Here is a 23,825-nt window from a genome sequence, read left to right as displayed (position 1 = left end):
AACAAGCAGAAGAGATTTGTTTGGGCCAAGAAACAGAAGGAATGGACATTAGACCAGTGGAAATCTGTGCTTTGGTCTGACGAGTCTGAGATCTTTGGTTCCAGCCGCCGTGTCTTTGTGCGGCGCAGAAAAGGTGAACGGGTGGATTCTACATGCCTGGTTCCCACCGTGAAGCATGGAGGAGGAGGTGTGATGGTGTGGGGGTGCTTTGCTGGTCACACTGTTGGGGATTTATTCAAAACTGAAGGCATACTGAACCAGCACGGCTACCACAGCGTCCTGCAGCGACATGCCATCCCATCCGGTTTGCATTTAGTTGGACCATCATTTATTTTTCAACAGGACAATGACCCCAAACACACAGAAGGAGAGTGATGGAGTGCTGCGCCAGATGACCTGGCCTCCACAGTCACCGGACCTGAACCCGATCGAGTTGGTTTGGCGTGAGCTGGACCGCAGAGTGAAGGCAAAAGGGCCAACAAGTGCCAAGCATCGCTGGGAACTCCTTCAAGACTGCTGGAAAACCATTTCAGGTGACGACCTCAAGAGGATGCCAAGAGTGTGCAAAGCAGTAATCAGAGCAAAGGGTGGCTACTTTGAAGAAAGTACACGTGTTACACAAGACATGTTTTCAGTGTTTTCACACTTTTTTGTAAAGCACATAATTCCACATGTGTTCATTCATAGTTTTGATGCCTTCAGTGAGAATCTACAATGTAAATAGTCATGAAAATAAAGGAAACGCATTGAATGAGAAGGTGTGTCCAAACTTTTGGCCTGTACTGTATATACACACACACACACACACACACACACACACACACACACACACACACATACATAAGTAAATACAGTGCATATATATATATATACTGTTGGTATATTTGTATTCAAGTTAATTCAGCTTAAAATGACTAAACACGAGTTCTTCTCTCATGAACAAACTGCTGAGCGCTCACACGACTCGTTAAATAAAGTTTTTAAAGAAAAATCATTTGCAGACTTCCCAGCATGCACTGCGAGCTGAAACAGACCTGATAGAAACATCCTGTGTCTCTTTAACACCCATTACATCACATCCTGCGTGTTCCCTTTCATAATAAAACAAAGTCCATGTTGAAGCTGTAACATGAAGCCAGCAGCTGTCTTTGTTCTGTAAGGAGGGCGCCCCCTGCAGGACAGGAGGACACACAGCACATGACATCACCACATGACATCATCACAGGTGTTGTTACCGGGTTTTATTTTCCAAACAGTGTTTTTACAGCCGTCGAGCTTCATAAAGGAAACATCCAAAGTAAAACATTATTTACATCAACACAGGAGATAAATATTAATGATCATGATTATAGTTTACAAAATATTAAAGTCTAACAGCCTGTTTTAAGCTCCGCCTCTCCTTTATCACTCATTGAATCAACAATCAGAGCGTTAGTTTAATAAAATATAATCTGCAGTTTGATCATTAAAGCAACAGTCTGAGGCGCAGCGCCGTTAAACACACTTCTGTTTATTATGGATCTTAATTTATTTTATATATCTTGTCTGCTAAAAGTATAATTTGGGGGAATTAAATAATCATCTGAAACTGAGAGGAGAACGTCAAACTGTTGCTTCAACCTCAAATCAAGTTATTCAGTTTAGAAATTCTACTTTAGTTCCTACAGTTAGTTACAGCGAGCTGATTTAAGGTGTTTCTATGATCCAGCTGCAGAACGAGTGACAGTTTCACGTGGGTCATTAAAGCAGTGATGCGTTTCCTGTTTCCTGTCAGCTTCATGTGTAGGTGTCTCCGTATCTGCGGTGTCCGTCGGTGATCAGCTGCGTCTTCTCGCTGGCGTTGGTCGGCTGCTGAACGATCGGAGTTTCAAGGTCTGCAGAGAAACAAAGAAACTCGTTCAATTGAAGCTGCTGCTGCTGCTGCTGCATCATCCACAGGCTGCAGCGTTACAAAGGATCAAGAAGTCTGAGGATCAGGGAGTCTAAGGATCAGGGAGTCTGAGGATCAGGGAGTCTGAGGATCAGGGAGTCTAGAGGATCAGGGAGTCTGAGGATCAGGGAGTCTGAGGATCAGGGAGTCTGAGGATCAGGGAGTCTAGAGGATCAGGGAGTCTGAGGATCAGGGAGTCTGAGGATCAAGAAGTCTGAGGATCAGGGAGTCTGAGGATCAAGAAGTCTGAGGATCAGGGAGTCTAAAGGATCAGGGAGTCTGAGGATCAAGAAGTCTGAGGATCAGGGAGTCTGAGGATCAAGAAGTCTGAGGATCAGGGAGTCTAAGGATCAGGGAGTCTGAGGATCAAGAAGTCTGAGGATCAGGGAGTCTGAGGATCAAGAAGTCTGAGGATCAGGGAGTCTGAGGATCAAGAAGTCTGAGGATCAGGGAGTCTAAAGGATCAGGGAGTCTAAGGATCAGGGAGTCTGAGGATCAGGGAGTCTGAGGATCAAGAAGTCTGAGGATCAGGGAGTCTGAGGATCAGGGAGTCTGAGGATCAAGAAGTCTGAGGATCAGGGAGTCTAAAGGATCAGGGAGTCTGAGGATCAGGGAGTCTAAAGGATCAGGGAGTCTAAAGGATCAGGGAGTCTAAAGGATCAGGCAGTCTGAGGATCAGGGAGTCTAGAGGATCAGGGAGTCTGAGGATCAGGGAGTCTAGAGGATCAGGGAGTCTGAGGATCAGGGAGTCTGAGGATCAGGGAGTCTAAGGATCAGGGAGTCTGAGGATCAGGGAGTCTAAAGGATCAGGCAGTCTGAGGATCAGGGAGTCTGAGGATCAGGGAGTCTAGAGGATCAGGGAGTCTGAGGATCAGGGAGTCTGAGGATCAAGAAGTCTGAGGATCAGGGAGTCTGAGGATCAAGAAGTCTGAGGATCAGGGAGTCTAAAGGATCAGGGAGTCTGAGGATCAGGGAGTCTGAGGATCAAGAAGTCTGAGGATCAGGGAGTCTAAGGATCAGGGAGTCTGAGGATCAAGAAGTCTGAGGATCAGGCAGTCTGAGGATCAGGAAGTCTGAGGATCAGGGAGTCTGAGGATCAAGAAGTCTGAGGATCAGGGAGTCTGAGGATCAGGGAGTCTGAGGATCAAGAAGTCTGAGGATCAGGGAGTCTAAAGGATCAGGGAGTCTAAGGATCAGGGAGTCTGAGGATCAAGAAGTCTGAGGATCAGGGAGTCTAAAGGATCAGGGAGTCTAAGGATCAAGAAGTCTGAGGATCAGGGAGTCTAAGGATCAGGGAGTCTGAGGATCAAGAAGTCTGAGGATCAGGGAGTCTAAGGATCAGGGAGTCTGAGGATCAAGAAGTCTGAGGATCAGGGAGTCTAAGGATCAGGGAGTCTAGAGGATCAAGAAGTCTGAGGATCAGGGAGTCTAAGGATCAGGGAGTCTAGAGGATCAAGAAGTCTGAGGATCAGGGAGTCTAAAGGATCAGGGAGTCTAAGGATCAGGGAGTCTGAGGATCAAGAAGTCTGAGGATCAGGGAGTCTGAGGATCAGGGAGTCTAGAGGATCAGGGAGTCTAGAGGATCAGGGAGTCTAGAGGATCAGGGAGTCTGAGGATCAGGGAGTCTGAGGATCAGGGAGTCTAGAGGATCAGGGAGTCTGAGGATCAGGGAGTCTAGAGGATCAGGGAGTCTAGAGGATCAGGGAGTCTGAGGATCAGGGAGTCTAAAGGATCAGGGAGTCTAAGGATCAGAGAGTCTGAGGATCAAGAAGTCTGAGGATCAGGGAGTCTAGAGGATCAGGGAGTCTAGAGGATCAGGGAGTCTGAGGATCAGGGAGTCTGAGGATCAGGGAGTCTGAGGATCAAGAAGTCTGAGGATCAGGGAGTCTGAGGATCAGGGAGTCTAAGGATCAGGGAGTCTAGAGGATCAGGGAGTCTGAGGATCAGGGAGTCTAGAGGATCAGGGAGTCTGAGGATCAGGGAGTCTGAGGATCAGGGAGTCTGAGGATCAGGGAGTCTAAAGGATCAGGGAGTCTAGAGGATCAGGGAGTCTAGAGGATCAGGGAGTCTGAGGATCAGGGAGTCTAAAGGATCAGGGAGTCTAGAGGATCAGGGAGTCTAGAGGATCAGGGAGTCTGAGGATCAGGGAGTCTGAGGATCAGGGAGTCTAGAGGATCAGGGAGTCTAGAGGATCAGGGAGTCTAGAGGATCAGGGAGTCTGAGGATCAGGGAGTCTGAGGATCAGGGAGTCTAGAGGATCAGGGAGTCTGAGGATCAGGGAGTCTGAGGATCAGGGAGTCTGAGGATCAGGGAGTCTGCTCTACGTCTGCACTCTGATTTTGGATATTTCACATGTTTCACCAGATGGAAACGTCATGGACAGACATATAAAGGGCTTTTCTGCAGGATTAATGGGGTTTGAGGGTAAAAACACATTAAAGTGTACAAAATAACATCTACAGCTTTATTTTTAACATTCACCACAACATTTACCACCGAGGCTGGTTTACAGGGAACAGGGGTTCACCCCGGACTAGAACAGATAAATCAATGAACTATAAATTTTCATTAGTTTTTCTACACGGGTTAAGGGTTCAGAACATTAAAGCCTTAAACCCTGAATTTGTACCTCATTAAAACATGAAGGCTCTTTAAAATACAGGATGATTTAAAGTAATTTGGTCAACTCTGCAGATTTCCATTCAAATACATTCATATTTTACAGTCCGTTAATTATCCCATTAAAATCCTTTCATTACATCATCAATGATCCACGAGTCCACGGGGTCGATAGCGTCTCAGATCGACCTGTTCTCCTCCCAGCTCATCACATATGGTCAAGACCCGTCAACTCACTGGGGAAACCCTGTAGCGGTTTTTCTGAACACTGAAGGGTGGTGTAACATATTTAACAGAACAGGAAGGAGGTGGTTGGGGTGGACAGGTGAGCCAGAAACTGGACTTTCAACCAGGTGTTCCCGTGTGAAACACCGTATGGTTTTAAAAAGTGACGGGTCTTGACCAAGCGTCCGTATGTGATGAGTTGGGAGCGAGAACGTGTTGCGCAGATATGATGGAAATATTTACAGTAACATTTAACCAACAATCAGCTGTGGGACTATCAAAATAAAAGCTCAGAACTTCCTGTGGCCTCACCGGCGTCAGGATCGTTGCGCATCTCCTCCTCCAGATCGTCAGGCGAGACATAGTCTGGCTCCGCCCCCTCGCCTGTGGGCATCGGCTTGAGTTTCCCACAGCAACAGTTGCAGCAGCAGCAGAGACAGCAGCAGCAGTAACATCCGGTCAGGATCCCACAGACCAGGAACAGACCCTGAGAGACCAATAGGAGACACATCAGAGTCCACTGAGGAGGACACCAGGACCAGAAGGCAGGCCACAAGGCCAACACCAGAACCACAAGTCAGACTCCAAACCAGCACCAGGACCACAAGATAGACCCCAAAACCAGCACCAGGACCACAAGTCAAACTCCAAAACCAACACCAGGACCACAAGTCAGACTCCAAAACCAGCACCAGGACCACAAGTCAGACTCCAAAACCAGCACCAGAACCACAAGGTAGACCCCAAAACCAAATACCAGGACCACAAGTCAGACTCCAAAACCAAAGACAAGGACCACAAGTCAGACTCCAAAACCAAAGACAAGGACCACAAGGCAGACCCCAAAACAAAAGACCAGGACCACAAGTCAGACTCCAAAACCGACACCAGAACCACAAGTCAGACTCCAAAACCAACACCAGAACCACAAGTCAGACTCCAAAACCAGCACCAGGAACACAAGGTAGACCCCAAAACCAAAGACAAGGACCACCAGGCAGACCCCAAAACAAAAGACCAGGACCACAAGTCAGACTCCAAAACCGACACCAGGACCACAAGATAGACCCCAAAACCAAATACCAGGACCAGGAACACAAGGTAGACCCCAAAACAAAAGACCAGGACCACAAGTCAGACTCCAAAACCGACACCAGGACCACAAGATAGACCCCAAAACCAAATACCAGGACCACAAGTCAGACTCCAAAACCAAAGACAAGGACCACAAGGCAGACCCCAAAACAAAAGACCAGGACCACAAGGCAGACTCCAAAACAAAGACCAGGACTACAATGCAGACCCCAAAACCAAAGACTTGATGGTCTCTTTACTCTGCAGCATCCTGACATCACGACTAGTGCTGCAACAAATCCGCTGAATCTTGTCTCAGAAGGAGCTTTATTGATTGATCTATTAGTTGTCATAAAACTGGAAAATCCCTGTCCCAGTTTCTCCCAGTTCAAGGTCTTGTTTTGTCCGACCAACAGTCCAAAACACAAAGACTTTCAGTTACCTGTGAATCTACATGGCTTAAATTTACATTTATTCATTTCGCTGACGCTTTTATCCAAAGCGACTTACAATCACATGTCAGAGGTCGCACGCCTGTCTTGCTCAGGGACACAATGGTGGATGGGTCACAGTGGGGAACTGAACCCGGGTCTCTCCAACCAACAGCAGGCATCTTATCCACTCCACCATCACCACCCGCAATGATGCATTGATTATCTAAAAAGTTGTTTTTCTGTCGATCAGCTGACTAACTGTCTCAGCTCTTGTGTGCCAAAAGATGAAAAATATTAAATGTTCTGTAAAAACTGGGAACATGGAAACAAACCACTTCCTCCAGACAAGGAGGCGTAACTGTCAGATCTGTGGATTTACTTCTCAGAGCAAAATGAATCTGTTTCACATCTACTTATCCAAGGAATTTTCAAATCAGCGAGACTGGAGTTGGCTACTAGACTCAGACTGTTCGTCTGATCCAGGAGGCTTCTTCAGATCTGACTGACTGGCAGGGAGTCCCAGCTGTTTAACCTCTGCGGGTCGCTATGAAGCTGACGGACACCGCTGGTTTGAAGTGTGGGACAGTCGGCCGTCTCTGCTGTCTTCTGTTAGCCTGCTGTTGGACCGGATCCTACAGATCCCGTCTGACCCTGCACTACAGCCCGAACCTGCAAACCCTGTCAGACCTGTTCCAGGTCCAGAGGTCTGACAGCAAACTGCACCTACAGGTTTAAACTGGGAGTGACGGACAAAGGAAGGACAGGGTCCTACACAGACAGGTCAGGTCACGTTACAGAAGCAGCTACGCATCATTAAAGGTTTCCTTTTGGTCACATCACACACAGTGTAAGCCCCGCCCACCTTAGCCCACCAGGTGGACAGCATGAAGTACGTGTTGACGTTGTCCTCTCCGAACTGCTGGGCCACGTAAAGTCCCAGAGACCCGTACGAGTCGTAGATGTTCCTCTTGGTGAGGTCGGACAGGACGGCGTGAGCGCTGTTCAGCTCCTTAAACTTCTCCGCCGCCTCCGGGTTGTCCGGGTTCTTATCCGGGTGGTACCGCAGCGCCAGCTTCCTGAAACCACACATGCTTCAGTGTTAACGCACGCCGCTGCTGGTCAGAGCAGACTGATCACCTGGTGCAGGTGAGAGGGCGGGGCTGCGGTGGGCTCACCTGTAGGACTTCCTGATGTCGTCATGGCTGCAGCCTTTCTCCAGAGCCAGGATCTGATACAGAGACTCTCCAGAGGTGGACAAAGTTCGCTGCCTCCCGTCAGACATCCTGACACCATCACCTGTCGCAGGTGCACACAGTTTAAAACATTTACAACAAGCAGCACCTAACTCTGAATATTTATGACATTTTGATATTTCATGACCTTGTGACTGATTATTAATTCTAATTAATTAATAATATGTAAATTGTTCAATGTTTTACGTCTGCAACCTTGTTAACTGTGCTGCTGCCTGTCTTGGCCAGGAAACTTTTAACTTTTAGGAGTTTTATTCCTGCTTAAATAAAGATATAGTAAATAATAATAATTATCTAGCATTAAGAGGAGCATCAGAGATGTTCTGACAGAAAACCAACGTTTACATCAACATCCAATCACAAACTGCTAAACTGATCGATCCTAATTAATCAAACGTTCACTGTAATCAAACCCACATTTAATGAATATACACTGTGACCTCTCACACGTATGGAAGCCCAAAGTGTTCCATATCAAATGTTTTTCATCAGTTTTGTTTTCATTCTTACATTTTAAAGTTTATTGCAGACTGTTTTTTTTCTGTACACATCTAACATGTTGTTTATATTTATTTAAACACAGTAATATATTTGCACAATTAATACATGTGATAATTTATTTCATAATTATATATTTAACATTAACCCAGCACACTAGACAGACGATGTGAACCTTTGCTCTGTATTGCTATTTATCATTACACCTATGTTAATACTGTAAATATCCACATTTATTATCATTTATTATTAGATTTATATATTTTACTTTCTTATATTCTCTATCTGCAACAAAGAATTTCCCCTCAGAAAATGATTCTGATTCAACATAAACAACACACTTGTTTGATCCATGCCTCCTGACGCATATGAATGTTAACTACCAACATTTATATCTACAGACACGGCGGCTCCTCTTACATGGACGCCACCACGTTGCACTGCCAGGTTTCTACAGTAGCCCAAATGGACAAACTGCTCTACAGAGCGTGTTTCATCACTACGGTGAATATGTACGAGGAAGAAGAACAAGTAAGACTAGTATCAGTAGCAGTAGTGGAAGTTGTCGTCTGGTTTATTAGAAATGTGGACACGTGTTGTTTATCTCAGAGCCGACAGAGCGCGTCGGCCACCGTAGCTTCTCCTGCTCGCCCACAAAGGGAGGGGTGAGCGATGACTGAGCAGCTGGTTGCAGTTCACAACCTTCACCACTAGATGGCACTAAAACTTACACGCTGAACCTTTAAATTAAAGGAGACCTATTATACTGCGTTTGCAGTCCTATCTTGTCGTCTTTAGCAGCTTTACATGATTCAAAGTTTAAAAAAAGAAATTCTATCTTGTACTGGCTCTTCATGCAGGCCTTCATTTCAGCCTCTGTCTGAAGATGCTTCTGTCTCTTTAAGCCCCCCCCCCCCAAAGCCCACTGTCTTCTGATTGGCCATTGTCTTATGCGTTTACCAGGTTGCTGCAGGATAGGGTTGTATGTTCCTTTGTGGGCGTGGCCAGCATTCTCTGCCTAGAGGACGCTGCCACAGTAAATAAATACGGGTCAACAAACGACATATATTGAATTTTTCTGGTGAGGACAGTCTCGAAGATTTAATCTGTGGTCACATGGGACACTGAGCAACAAGCAGAGAAACACGAGCAGCAGCTGAAGCCGCCATCTCACTGTCATAACGCATTCCCCTAACCAGAACCCTAAAACCAAGTCTTAACCCTCACACAGCGTCTCTATCCGTGACGACTTCACATCAGGTCCGTGTGCAGATTCTAACTTCCTGTTTCTGACAATGACTTGACTTAATCACTAACTGAAGGATCCCAGTGGTTCCTGTGTCACTGTGAGCTGCAGCAAAGCGTCCAAGTTAATTACTGAGTGGTTTTATTAATCAATAAAACAAACTGTGGAAACTGTTTACCTCTAAAATAAACTGCCCCCCTCACCTGTTCAAACTAGAACAAGACCTCAGTGTAGAGTTTCCTGCAGCAGCTGATCTGAACACTGTTCAAACCCACGGAACTTTATTTAACCTGCAGTGAAGATACAAAGAGTCTGGAGGAAATGAAGACATGAAGAATATTTCAGGAACATCAGCTCCAGATGTCTCTGTCCTGTGGAAACCACGCATCTGTCTGCCAAGTTTTATGTTTTCAGATAAACTGAAGTTTACAAAGTATTTTGGAAAAATATCCAACAGTGAGGTCCTTAAAAACCTGTTCAAGTTTTCACTGTCACCGGGCAGAAAACATGATTTCAGCAGTTCCCACAGAGATACGTGTTTTTCTCTGGACACAGGTGAGACGTGATACATATGATGATGTCACACAAGTAGGAAAACTATATTTCTGCCTGTAAAGAAAACAAAGGCTAAATGTGAGTGTTAAAGAGCAGTTTAGTGTTGCAGAGGGAGCTGGTACCTGCCTGTAGAAGCCTCAGAGCGTCCCGACGAAGCGTCTACCTGTGGGCTACCTGTGGGCTACCTGCTCAGGTGTTTGTGCTCCGACCGTGGACAGAGGATCCCTGACAGCCTCCATCAAACATTCAGCAGCCGCCCGACTCAGGTGACCACGAGCCGCCACGCCTGCTCAGGTTACACTGAGACGCTCTGATGGACGCTTTGTGACGGGGAGGGGAGGACGCCATGACGACCAGGTGAGTCAGGGATGTGGGGGAGGGGCTTGGAGGTGTCAAAATAGATAGATAGATTATAGTAACACAACAGTTGTATTAATAATAATAATACCACACTTACAGTAGTAGTACTGCCAGTACCGGCAGTAACAGTAATAATACCACACTTACAGTAGTAGTACTGCCAGTACCGGCAGTAACAGTAATAATACCACACTTACAGTAGTAGTACTGCCAGTACCGGCAGAAACAGTAATAATACCACACTTACAGTAGTAGTACTGCCAGTACCGGCAGTAACAGTAATAATACCACACTTACAGTAGTAGTACTGCCAGTACCGGCAGAAACAGTAATAATACTACACTTACAGTAGTAGTACTGCCAGTACCGGCAGTAACAGTAATAATACCACACTTACAGTAGTAGTACTGCCAGTACCGGCAGTAACAGTAATAATACCACACTTACAGTAGTAGTACTGCCAGTACCGGCAGTAACAGTAATAATACCACACTTACAGTAGTAGTACTGCCAGTACCGGCAGAAACAGTAATAATACCACACTTACAGTAGTAGTACTGCCAGTACCGGCAGAAACAGTAATAATACTACACTTACAGTAGTAGTACTGCCAGTACCGGCAGTAACAGTAATAATACTACAGTTACAGTAGCAGCGTGTCCTGTCTCAGGTAGGAAGTGAGAACAAACGCAGGTGAGTGATGTCGTGTTTCTCTTTATTTGAATCTTCAGGTGTTTTTGTTTTTGACAGTTTGACATTCAGCAGGTGTATTAAAGTGGAATAATAAAGTTTTGAAAGATCAAATCAGGAGCAGGAAGTCAATCAGAGTTCGTAGCAGGCCGTCGTCTGAGGTCATGCTGCTCCTTTAGAACCCTGAACACAAGAACAAAGAGAACAGGAGACGTGGAACGTGATGGACGATAGAGAACAAACGTGTGATATAATGAACGCTGAGCGTGGTCATTACAGAGAAGGAAATACTCACAGCTGATTGGTCCAACAGTGATGGGAAGCTGATTGGGTGAAGCTGCGGACCGAGCCTGTCGTCTGGAACAGTTCTGTAGAGGAAAACAGAAAGAACGTTTATTTTTAGTTTTATTGGTAAAGAACGTTTATTAACAGACGTTACAGTGTGTTTCACAGCAAAAGAAACAGACACGATTTAATAAAGACACATAAAGACAAATAAAGATCGATGCAGTTCATTTCAGACCTCTGAAACCTTCTAGGGACCCTCTTAAGTTCTGTTAGAACCTTTTTTAAAAGCCTGTAGGACCTCCATGGGAACATTGAGAACCTCACTAAGGACCCCAAAACACATCTACTCTATAACCTCTTAACTTTTTAAATGACCAGTTGGAACCTCTGAAGGACCTGTAGAACCTTAAGAACCTCTAGAACTGCCTAGACGACTTGTGGAACCACCCTAAAACATCTAGAGCCTCTAGAACTTATTGGAGGACTCATGGGAACATCCAAGAGCCTTGTTGAGGACCTTTGAGGACCTTTGAGACACCTATACTTTTTAAGAATTTGTGGGACTGCATGTTTTAACAATCTCTAGAACCTTTAGAACCTTTTTCAGAACCTAGAACCTATGCAATCTATGTAAGAATCCGTAAACCTTTAGAACCTATTTAAGAGCCTGTGGGACCCACTCAAGAACCTCTGGACCCTTTTAAAGAACCTGTGGGATCTCTTCAAGAGCTTCTAGAACTTCTTTAAGGATTGATGGGAACCTCCTCATGACATCGAGAGCATTGTGAGGTCCAATAAGAATACGTTATGAACCTTTAGAACCCATTTAAGAACATGTGAAACCACTCAAGAACCCCAAGTACCTGTGGGAACTTATTAAGTATTATTAAGTAACCACTACCTCTTTATGAACTCATGAAACCCTCTTAAAGATATCTAAAACATAATTAATGACCTGAGGAGAACCTTTGTAACTTGTTTTTGAAAAGTGTTCTACAAATAAAGATTATTATATTATTATTATTATTATTAAGATCCCCTAAATCCTCTTTAGGGTCTGTGCCTCTTAAAAACACCTATAACATCTTTTAGAACCCATGGAACCAGAACCTGACCCTGGACCCTCCTTGAAGACCCTGCAGATCTTCAGCACGGTTCGGACAGTTGACCGTTGACTGGTCTGTGTTCTGTAAAGGAGAACCTGGGTTCCTGTGTGTAGAACAGGACCACCTGCGGTTCACTCACGGGGCTGCAGGGGGCGCTGTCCCGGTCACACAGGCTGATCCTGCAGTGCAGATAAACGTTCTCATAGGTCCCAAGGAACAGGAAGAGCAGCGCAGAGAAGCGAGCTCGCTGCGACAGACCGCTTTCATCCACCGTCACATTGCGACGGTCCACCGGACACCTGGAGGAGAGAGCCAATCACAGGGCTGCTGTAAGAACACACCTGCCTAGCAGAACTTTTATTTTGAAAATCTGCCCTCAGACTGACTGAAGGTTAATGGTTTCCTGGATCTACAGCTGTGTGTAATGTTCTCCGTGAAGAAAACCAAACTGTCAGTTGATAAAAGTGTTTTGATCTTCAAAGTAAAATAATAAATAATGTAAATTCTTTGCTGCCAGTAGCAGATGTTCAGGTCGGCGTCCTGTGGGCTGAAGGGTTAAGGTGCCGACCGCATGTCATACTCCTTCCTGTATCTCTACACTGACTGTCAAAATAAGGCACATTGTTGTTCAGATCATCGTGCTTCTACTGTAGAATAACTCTTCAAACATCTTTTTATCTCAAAATAAAGCACAAAGTAAACTAAGTGAATGGTTACATACTTGGAGTAATTATATTTCTTCTCTGATAGAAGTAATACTGTTTGAACATTGAACATTCTTTTTCTTTTTCGATCTCATTGTCATCAAGTGTTGGATAAATAACTTTTAACACTATTATTTTTGTGGTCATTTTTAGGGCTGCAACTAACGATTGTTGTCATTGTCTGTTAATCTTATTTTTACTTACTTGTTTTGTCCAACCAACAGTCCGAAACCCAAACAGCATCATATTACTGTCATTTTAAGGAAGGAAAGCAACAAATCCTCCAACACCTTCTCTCTCCTTTCGTCACATTTGGACGCTTGGTTAAGACCCCTTTGTGTCGCTTTTAATGCCCTGTGTACCTTTAGCGTTGTTTTTGTATGTGTGGGGCTCCACAGTCTAGTTAGCAACAATAAATATGCAACCTCTGGTTAGACTTTCAAATTAAAACTGGTGGTTAAGTTGTGAAACATTGCAATTTGGTTAGGTTTAGGAAAAGATTGTGGTTTGGGTTAAAATAACTACGTTACTTAACTTACTGACTTGGTTTAAAGTCCAGTTTCTGGCCCTCCGTCCACCTCAAACACCTCCTTAGTCGGACTTTCCTACACCTACCTTTAGCGTTCATAAACGACGCTACAGGGCTTCCCCCTGTGCACTGGACTATGCCGCTAAGGGTTCCCCAGTGTGTTAAAAAAATGAAGCCAACGGGTCTTGACCATGTGTCCATATGTGACGAGTTGGGGAGGGAGAACGGTTAAATCCTACTATTTGAGAGGCTGCAACCATGAAATTGTAGGCATTTCAAACAATCAACTTCTCTCAAGAAATTTCTCTGATGATCGACTAATCAATGAATCCTAAATCATCCTAAATAATTGCAGCATGTCAGTCTGGACTGTTTTTATCAGTCTGGACTGTCTTTATCTGTCTGGACTATTTTTATCAGTCTGGACTGTCTTTATCAGTCTGGACTGTTTTTATCAGTCTGGACTGTTTTTATCAGTCTGGACTGTCTTTATCAGTCTGGACTGTTTTTATCAGTCTGGACTGTCTTTATCTGTCTGGACTATTTTTATCAGTCTGGACTGTCTTTATCAGTCTGGACTGTTTTTATCAGTCTGGACTGTCTTTATCTGTCTGGACTATTTTTATCAGTCTGGACTGTCTTTATCAGTCTGGACTGTTTTTATCTGTCTGGACTGTCTTTATCTGTCTGGACTATTTTTATCAGTCTGGACTGTCTTTATCAGTCTGGACTGTTTTTATCTGTCTGGACAGTTTTTATCAGTCTGGACTGTTTTTATCAGTCTGGACTGTTTTTATCTGTCTGGACAGTTATTATCTGTCTGGACTGTCTTTATCTGTCTGGACTGTTTTTATCAGTCTGGACTGTTTTTATCAGTCTGGACAGTTTTTATCTGTCTGGACAGTTTTCATCAGTCTGGACAGTTTTTATCTGTCTGGACTGTTTTTATCTGTCTGGACTGTTTTTATCAGTCTGGACAGTTTTTATCAGTCTGGACAGTTTTTATCTGTCTGGACAGTTTTTATCTGTCTGGACAGTTTTTATCAGTCTGGACTGTTTTTATCAGTCTGGACTGTCTTTATCAGTCTGGACAGTTTTTATCTGTCTGGACAGTTTTTATCAGTCTGGACTGTTTTTATCTGTCTGGACAGTTTTTATCAGTCTGGACTGTTTTTATCTGTCTGGACTGTCTTTATCTGTCTGGACAGTTTTTATCAGTCTGGACTGTTTTTATCAGTCTGGACTGTTTTTATCAGTCTGGACAGTCTTTATCTGTCTGGACTGTTTTTATCAGTCTGGACTGTCTTTATCTGTCTGGACTGTCTTTATCTGTCTGGACTGTCTTTATCTGTCTGGACTGTTTTTATCTGTCTGGACAGTTTTTATCTGTCTGGACTGTTTTTATCAGTCTGGACAGTTTTTATCAGTCTGGACTGTTTTTATCTGTCTGGACAGTCTTTATCAGTCTGGACTGTTTTTATCTTACTGGACTGTTTTTATCTGTCTGGACAGCTTTTATCAGTCTGGACTGTTTTTATCTGTCTGGACAGTTTTTATCAGTCTGGACTGTTTTTATCTGTCTGGACAGTTTTTATCAGTCTGGACTGTTTTTATCAGTCTGGACTGTTTTTATCTGTCTGGACAGTTATTATCTGTCTGGACTGTCTTTATCTGTCTGGACTGTTTTTATCAGTCTGGACTGTTTTTATCAGTCTGGACAGTTTTTATCTGTCTGGACAGTTTTCATCAGTCTGGACAGTTTTTATCTGTCTGGACTGTTTTTATCTGTCTGGACTGTTTTTATCAGTCTGGACAGTTTTTATCAGTCTGGACAGTTTTTATCTGTCTGGACAGTTTTTATCTGTCTGGACAGTTTTTATCAGTCTGGACTGTTTTTATCAGTCTGGACTGTCTTTATCAGTCTGGACAGTTTTTATCTGTCTGGACAGTTTTTATCAGTCTGGACTGTTTTTATCTGTCTGGACAGTTTTTATCAGTCTGGACTGTTTTTATCTGTCTGGACTGTCTTTATCTGTCTGGACAGTTTTTATCAGTCTGGACAGTTTTTATCAGTCTGGACTGTTTTTATCAGTCTGGACAGTCTTTATCTGTCTGGACAGTTTTTATCAGTCTGGACAGTCTTTATCTGTCTGGACAGTTTTTATCTGTCTGGACTGTTTTTATCTGTCTGGACAGTTTTTATCTGTCTGGACTGTTTTTATCAGTCTGGACTGTTTTTATCTGTCTGGACAGTTTTTATCAGTCTGGACAGTTTTTATCTGTCTGGACTGTTTTTATCTGTCTGGACTGTTTTTATCTGTCTGGGCTGACTCGTCACCTGTTCTGGATCAGGAAGTATCTGACGGGATCGTTGGCGCCGGGGGAGTTTGTGACGTAGCAGTTTTCCAGCAGGAGCACAAAGCGGTTGTTGTCATAGTTCTCCACGGAGACGCCGACGTGCAGGGCAGAGCCGAGCGGCAGGCTGACTGGGCCGGTGGGGAACGGCACACTGTAGTCCGGCATCTCGTACAGAGTCATCGAAGCTCTGGTGGGTTCACCTGAATGCACGACCCCGACTCTGTGACGCCTGATGAGGGAGGAGACGTCATACGTGTTCATTCAGACATATTACCAGAAAAAACCCAAGAGAAGACGCACAGGTGAACTGAAATGACTCGACACTCACAGACTAAACAAAAACTATAAACCTGAATTTCTTCTGCTTAAATTACCTTTAATTTATCCATTAATAAGGATGAGTTACTTCATGTGTTCATTCAGGGATTTCAATTTAAGATGTTTTTGAAGGGTTTTAGTTTTTCAAAATAAAAGACAAGCAAAGGATCCCTGAGTACAAACACACAGATTTAGATTGAGAAGTTTCAAGGGGAGTTCAGGGTTAGCTGTGTTGTTCCACAGGGAGACACTCTATCCTGGTCAGAGAAGTCCTGCTCTGTGATTGGCTGACAGGTGTCTGTTTACCTCAATCATAGTAACAGTCACAACAAAAAAAACATTGTCAGTGTCAATTTCCTGACACTATCAACGTGCGTTCCTCTGGAGAAATATGGAGCATGCGCCCTGGCAAAAAACTCTGCCTGCACAGCTGAACACGCCCCTTTTATGCGAACGTGCACCAACTCCAATTAAGTTAACACGGACTCAACTAACCAACATCTTATCCAACTTCGTAATACACTTTAACTCCAGTGTAGCGGTCAGAGTTTGCCTGATAACCCCAAGTTAACTCTGAGTAGGTTAAACTCCCTTCATAGTACAGGCCATGGTTCTCTTGATATTTATTTAACAAACAAAAAGGGATACTGGCAGAAGTGAAAACAGAGATCCAAGTCATCAAATCCAAAAACTAGACAGAACAAAGCAGGGAGCTGGCAGGAACGACAACGAAGGTCTCACAAGGACTGAACAGCAAGGGACAATATACAGAGGCAAAAACAAGCGAACAGGTGAAACACATCAGGACAATCAGGAAACAAAGATAGACATAGCTAACAGACAAAGACAACTTCAAAATAAAAGAGGAAAAAGGCAGAGCCTGACCGTTCAGGTCAACAGTTTAACCATTAAACTGCAGGTAACGAACACCACTGACGCTTCAGATAACTCGCTGGTTAAACACTTTAAAACATCTCACAGTACAAACACACTGATACAGGGGAAGGTGAACTCACGGCAGCTGGTATCGAATGGCGGCGTCGAGGCTGGTGATGTCATCCAGCGGGAAGACGCAGGAGAAAGGGAAGCTCATAGGGATGGAGAGCGAGACGTTGGTCCGACCGGAGGGGTACACAAACAAAATGTTGGAATATGTAATGTGGGAGCCGTTTGTCTGATGGGAAAGAGAAGACCAGCTGAGGAAATCAGTGGAAATTACTTTGACATTTGTCGTCGGTTCGATCCCCCTCCTGTCCACATGTCGACGTTTCCTTGGGCAACACACTGAAAACCAAGTGGCTCACGATGGTTGGCAGCACCTGCGTGGAAGCTCGCTACCATCGGTGAGCAGCAAAAACCTTGTGAAGCGCTTTGGATAAAAGCTTGTAGCCATTTACCATTTCAAAAGTCTACAGCCATGCTACCAAGCTGTACTTCAGCTAACACCTACATTAGCATACTAACAGTCTCACAATGACAACATGCTAAAGGTGTAATTTTTACAATGTTCACAATCTTAGTTTAGGATGTTAGCATGCTAACATTAGTTAATTAGCAGTAAACTCAGCTGAGGCTGACCTGATGATGGCGCTAGAGGAAAAGTCAGAGGATCACCAAAATTATTCCAGTTCATCCTTAGGGGAACATGAAGGTCTGAACCACATTTCATCACAATCCATCCAACAGCAATTGATGTTTCAGTCTGGACCAACGAGGAGGACCAGCAAATTATAGAGCAGCGCTGCCAGCATGGCGAAAACATGTTTGTGCCTTAGTTTGTTTCTATGCAGCCTTTAGATTGTCCAAACATAAAGCAGTCTTGTGTATAATGATGTGTGACCACAGGCTGTATAAAAGAAATGAGTGTAGCCGCTGTCACGTCACCAGCCAGTTTTGGACTGCCATGGTGAAGCCTCGAGACTGGCATTTTGGCCGTTGTCATCTTGCTTTTTTGGAACCAGACGTAACCATATTTGGATAAGAGGGTGGTGCTTGCTAGCTTGGTTAGCAAGGTGCATCTGTAATTCAGCTTAAAACAAACAGCCAACTCCTTAGAGTGTTTTTTAGTGAAACCAAACGCTGAACAAGATGTTTTTAGAACCAAACTGTTCCAGTTAACCTTCATGATCTGTAAACACACTGTGAAAGGGTCAAAGCTCTGAGACAAAAACAAAGACAGCAACCAAAAACAGGTTCACAGCTGATTAAATTCAGCGCCGTTAACCGCAACCCAAAGAGCAAAACTGCTGTGGGCCCCACATAGGATTAGTCATGGTAGATCTAACCAAACTCACCTCCACCAAGTTTCCACAGACACCGTTCCTTCGCTCCACCAGGTACCACATGGCCTCCTGCTGGTCGACCTGCTGGTGGCAGCGCGGGTCGATCAGGTGAGCGGAAGAGGCGTTCAGCCCTCGGTCCTCCAGCAGCCTCTTCTGGACCGTCAGACGCAGGTGATCCCGTCCACACACCAGCTCCGGCTCCTGAAAACCACCGAGTTCTGAAACACAAGACAACCCACATGAAACACAGCAGGAACAAGGCATTGTGGGTATGAAAGTCAAACCATCACAAGCACACAAGTTAGTAAACTTTTTTCAATAGATGAAATGGTAAATCAACATTATGACACCTACCTACCTTTCCCATCGTTAGAGCTAACCTGCTAGCTGCTAACCTGCTAGCTGCTCTTCAGGTAAACGTAACTAACCTGAACAGATGACACCGGCATCTTCGCCATGGTTGCAGTTGTGAGTGCCGAACCCTGGATGGCTACATTCAGATAACGAAGGCTCTCTGCCCGTACAGGCAACATCATCCATCCAGATCGGTCCGCTGCCCTGTCCAAAGCTCGCGGACATGGTTGCCGACTGGGCGAGGCCACAGCCCCGCTGTCTGCAGACCACCTGGGCGTCGTTTAAATCCCAGCCATCGTCACACACCGTTCCCCACTGGCCGGTATGCAGGATCTCCACTCTACCAGAGCACGGAGTGTTACCGTTCACCAGCCTCAGCCGAAAGTTGACAGCTAAACATTAAAACAGAGAGACAGAAAGCAGCTTGTCCCCACATGTACAGTCAACAAGACAGGAAACACTTGTTCACATCAAACAATAATAAACAGCTGTATATTCACTCTCTCTTCTGTCAGGCACAAAGTCACGTGACAGCGCTGGAAGTGTCTGACAAACAGACAGACCAGCTAACGTTAGCAAGACTGACCAGAGAGAGACGCACTGCAAGCTCGCACCTCAATTTAACATTACTGTTATCTTCTGACGTCAAACTTGGACACACAAGTTAACATGATAACTGTTCTCACAATTCACTCTCATGGAGCTTTTTTTACCTCTTAAACACCTGTTTTGAGATGGTTGCCTTATACAACTTGAGTGTAGGGCTGGACCCCATTATTCAAATATTCGACTGTTGGGTTCACATTCGATGTTCAGATTTGATTATTGAGGGGGTTTTTCGCACGCCTGACCTCCGCCGACAGCAGTGAACGCAACGCTCCAGTTAACATCAAAGGGAAAACTAAACGAAGCCCTCAGCTGTGTGGGAGCACTTTAAACTGAGTGATGACTGCAGTAGTGTGGAAGTTATGGCGTTTACTAATTTTACAATTGCTTAATTTCATTACAGATCAAAACAGTCAAATTTCCTACATTTTAAAATTAATCATTAAACTGTAGGCTGGAAACAAACAGCAACACAATGAACGCATTTAAATAAGCCTAATTATATGAGACCGATTGTAGAAGAAGAGCATTTTGTTGCTATAATTAAATGGACTGACGACCTGTCCAGGGTGAACCCCGCCTTTCGCCCGATGTAAGCTGGGATTGGCTCCAGCCCTCCCGCAACCCCGTGCGCAGGATAAGCGGTTAACGATGGATGGATTTACTTCCGCTACTGGAAACACCGCTCTACTTGCGTGTTGAGCTATAGGGCCATTCGCACACGTGCACCAATTCATAACAGAAGTTCTCCCATCTGGTGCTCCTAGTTTAAAAATTTAGTATGCTTTCTCTAAAAATGCGACCACATGGTCGCAGTCTGGAGCCCCGACTTCTGACTCTTAATGTTTAAAGGTCCTCCTTGACCCTTTAAAGAACTTTTACAAGGATATGTGGGTACGTAAGTTTTAGGAACCTCTAGAAGGACTCTCTTTGAGGACCTGTGGGGGTTCCACATGTCATTAAGAAGTTATAGAGGTCCCCATAACTTCTTTATGACATGTGCGACCCCTTAAAGTACCTCTCTTGAAGAATCTCTTGAAACACTTAAAGAATATGTGGGAACCACCAGACTCTCTTCAGGACCCATGGAACTCCCTTGAAGATCTGTGGAAACCCCTTAGGAACCACTAACTCCAACTCTGAAGGGCCCTCAGAAGAAAGACCTATGTCATTTCCTGAAGGATCTCTACGAACCCATGAAGGACAAGTAAAACATCCTTAGAACTTGCAGAATTACTAGAAAGACCTATAGCTTGTAGAACCTCTTTAGAGACCCAGTGTAACCTCTACAACACAAGAACTTTGGTTAGAACCTCTTTAACTGCCCGTGACAACACCTTTAGTACACCTGGTCAAGGATGGTCAGCTATGAGCCACAGAAAGCCAGTTCAGGAAACTCTTTTGGTCACGAGGAACCTCCCAAAAGACCATGGAACCTCAATGATCTGAAACCCTTGGTTCCCGTGTTTTTTGATCCCAACAGAGGACGAGGTCACTCACCCTGACGTTCACACCTCCAGGTGATCTTGTCGTTGCTCACACAGGTCTCACCTTCAGCACAGGTATTACACACCATGGTGTTGACATCTGATGAGGAGCACAACACAACAGAGTCCACTAGAGAAAGAAACCTTGACACTACACAGTATAACTCCATGGATACCTGTTGCTTACCTGCGCAGTAAGCTAACCGACACAAAGTCGGGCTTACGAACTTGTACACGTAGTATTTTCCTGGGCAGGCTTTCACGTGGATGGGGTTAGACTGAAACTGGCAGCAGCCTCTCTCCCAGCTGCCACAAACCTCTGCCGGTATGATGCCATCTGACTGCAGCGGGTGGGCGGTCCTCAACCACAGCGGAGCATCAGTCCCACACATGTGGCTCTCAATGCATCTCTCTGGCATCTGAACACTGCTGTTACCGATGAACAGGCGGTACCAGCCCTGCCAATCTGTACGGCTGTCGCAGGCCACTGACCCCGGGGCCGCCCTGACGTCTGTGGCTCGCCAGGTGTCTTCTAACGCAGAGTAGTGCTGACACGGGTCGATGCAGCGAGACGCGCCGTTCACCTGGAGGCAGTCCTGACCGAAAGGGCACCGTGCGCTCTGGCATACAAACGTCACTGAGCGCAGTTTGGTTTTGGTAGCGGTGCGACTTTGTAGATCGGGGGTCAGCAGGCAGTTGAAGGAGCCTGGGGTGTTTTCGCAGAGATGGCCGGGACCACAGGGAGGGCGGGGCAGCGAACACTCATCGATGTCCACGCAGCCCTGCAGCGGCGACCATTGGTAGCCTTGTCCACAGCAGCCATCGTTGCAGGTGGTTTTGTTGTAGCAGGTGAAGCCATCTCCCACCACACCGTCCTCACAGCGGCAGGCCACGCCCACAGCTTCCACGCTGTTGTCCTGGATGGAGGCGTGGCATCGAGCCAGTCTGTGACAGGCCTCACAGCTGGTGGCTACAGACCCTGAGGAGGTTAAACGATCTCTCTGACATACGTGACTGCCAGAACATTGTGGTAACTCTCACACGGTGAATCATTACAGCCACATTTAGTTACAACCACTTACTTCTTCTTTTTAACCCAAGAGCGCTGACAAGTTTTAGATTTTGAACTCAACTGAATGAGTTTTTGAAAGTTAAATTTGCATTAACTCATTGTGTTGACTCTTTTGGCAGATATGTATGTGTTGATTGAAAAACATTGCCAACGATCTTATACGTGTAAATGAAACAAATTTTGAATTTAAATCCTCTTAACTTGAAACAGAAAGTATTATATTATAAATGTTTGTCTTTTTTATATTATATCACAGGTGTATCACATTATATATACACATTATAAATGTGGTTAAGTTGTTTTAACTTGAGTTAACTTAAGGGAAGTTTTCTTGCTTTGATTTGATAATAATTATTTGTTTTAACTCAAAGTATGAAGTTGAAACAAGTTCTAAAAAAGTTCAATCAACTGAAAAAACAACGCTGTGGACTCACCTGTGGACTCAGCTGAACAGGCAGCCATGACGAGCAGCAGGAGCAGAGAGATGAACCGGTGGAACATTTTCAATCACCAAACTGTGACAGCTGGAGGTGAAAACAACAGGTTCACTCACCTGGTTAATATTCTGCTCACAGCACCTGTTTCTTTCACCGTTACCTCCAGATCACAATGAAGTGTTTTCTTTTTCTCTGTACAATTTTATCATTACATTTATTCATTTAGCTGATGCTTCTATCCAAAGAGACTTACAGCTGCTCTACATGTCAGAGGTCAGAGTCAAACCTCTGGAGCAACGAGGGGTTAAGTGTCTCGCTCAGGGACACAATGGTGGATGTGTCACAGTGGGGGATTGAACCTGGGTCTCTCACACCAAAGGCATGTGTCTTAATTTTCTTTATGCCTGCTCAGGATTATCAAACTCTCATCTTTATCGATCGATTGAATGTAGCTGATCAAATCATTCATTTAATAAATCTGTGATTACATTCATAAAATACTAATTTAAGCTACTTATTATATTCAGAGTAATTCACTTCATCCCAGTATAGAACCTAATTTTAAAATCATTACAACACAGAATTATCTGAAACTTTAACTTCATTAATCAGACTCTCGGCTGGCACTGAAGGAACGTCCAACATGAAAACAGATAACGTCCCGTCTGATACAGTAATAAAACCTGGATCCATTTTGTCACTTTGCAAAGTTTGGTAAAAAGCCGAGTATCTGGATTTGTAAAGATCTATTTGGTAATAAACAGAGTTATCTTGTTATTCTTATGGTAGTTGAAATGCATATGTAGATATTCTGTATGTAATTATTTGCGCTCAGTGTCCAGTTTATTAGGTACACCTCGCTAAATCTAATCCAACAGACCTGTATATATATGTGGTGGACAAAATATCAGAAACACTTCTCAGCAGAACAAGCTGGATCCTCCACGATGATCCTGCAGCTGAATCCACACAAACTGAACACTGCAAGCTGCATGAAGGAGGATTTATTACAGGTCTGTAAAACTAAAAACTGGAATCTGCGTTTAGTCATGTTTAATCTTTACCTTTTCTTTCTTCAGGTGTGCAGACTTCAGTCAGTCTTTCTGGGAAGCGGCAGGTGAACTGCAGCTCTGTTGGTGCTAATTGTTGTTGTAAAGCCATAAATTAAAAGAACTGGGTCAGACAAATAATACTGTGTGGAGAGAAAGAGCTCTTTCACTTCGTTCTGGAGAAACTTCTTTTTTGAAACGCTTTCAGACAACATGAAAATCAACTGTTTTTATTTTTCAGTTCCAGCTGAGATTCAGGAAATATGAAGTTTGTTCCACCAACAGAGATCTGTTCTCTAGAACACCTGCTGCTGGGCTCTGTGATTAGGACAGCTTGGTTTATTGGGAACA

General features: G+C 44.5%; 1 protein-coding gene and 1 pseudogene across 1 annotated transcript; both read right to left on the bottom strand.

Moving 5' to 3' along the window:
* Positions 1–1,226: 1,226 nt before the first annotated feature.
* Positions 1,227–7,589, bottom strand: LOC119903026 (annotated as a pseudogene).
* Positions 7,590–10,900: 3,311 nt separating this feature from the next.
* Positions 10,901–22,508, bottom strand: LOC119902784 (pancreatic secretory granule membrane major glycoprotein GP2-like). Its single transcript, XM_038719148.1, has 10 exons — positions 22,423–22,508; positions 21,104–21,895; positions 20,930–21,016; positions 18,898–19,215; positions 18,482–18,687; positions 17,204–17,361; positions 15,850–16,098; positions 12,418–12,577; positions 11,180–11,252; positions 10,901–11,067 (listed from the first exon to the last, which is right to left on the bottom strand). Exons 1-10 carry the CDS (start codon positions 22,487–22,489, stop codon positions 11,060–11,062), a joined length of 2,118 nt encoding a protein of 705 aa, XP_038575076.1. The 5' UTR covers positions 22,490–22,508; the 3' UTR covers positions 10,901–11,059.
* Positions 22,509–23,825: the final 1,317 nt, after the last annotated feature.

Source organism: Micropterus salmoides, unplaced genomic scaffold (assembly GCF_014851395.1).
Source record: "Micropterus salmoides isolate LMB-PRFRI ecotype aquatic unplaced genomic scaffold, ASM1485139v1 Ms_hic_scaffold_14, whole genome shotgun sequence".
In the NCBI taxonomy this organism is placed as follows: Eukaryota; Metazoa; Chordata; class Actinopteri; order Centrarchiformes; family Centrarchidae; genus Micropterus; species Micropterus salmoides.
The sequence above is the reverse complement of the archived record's forward strand: the minus strand, read 5'-3'. Positions and strand labels throughout refer to the sequence as shown.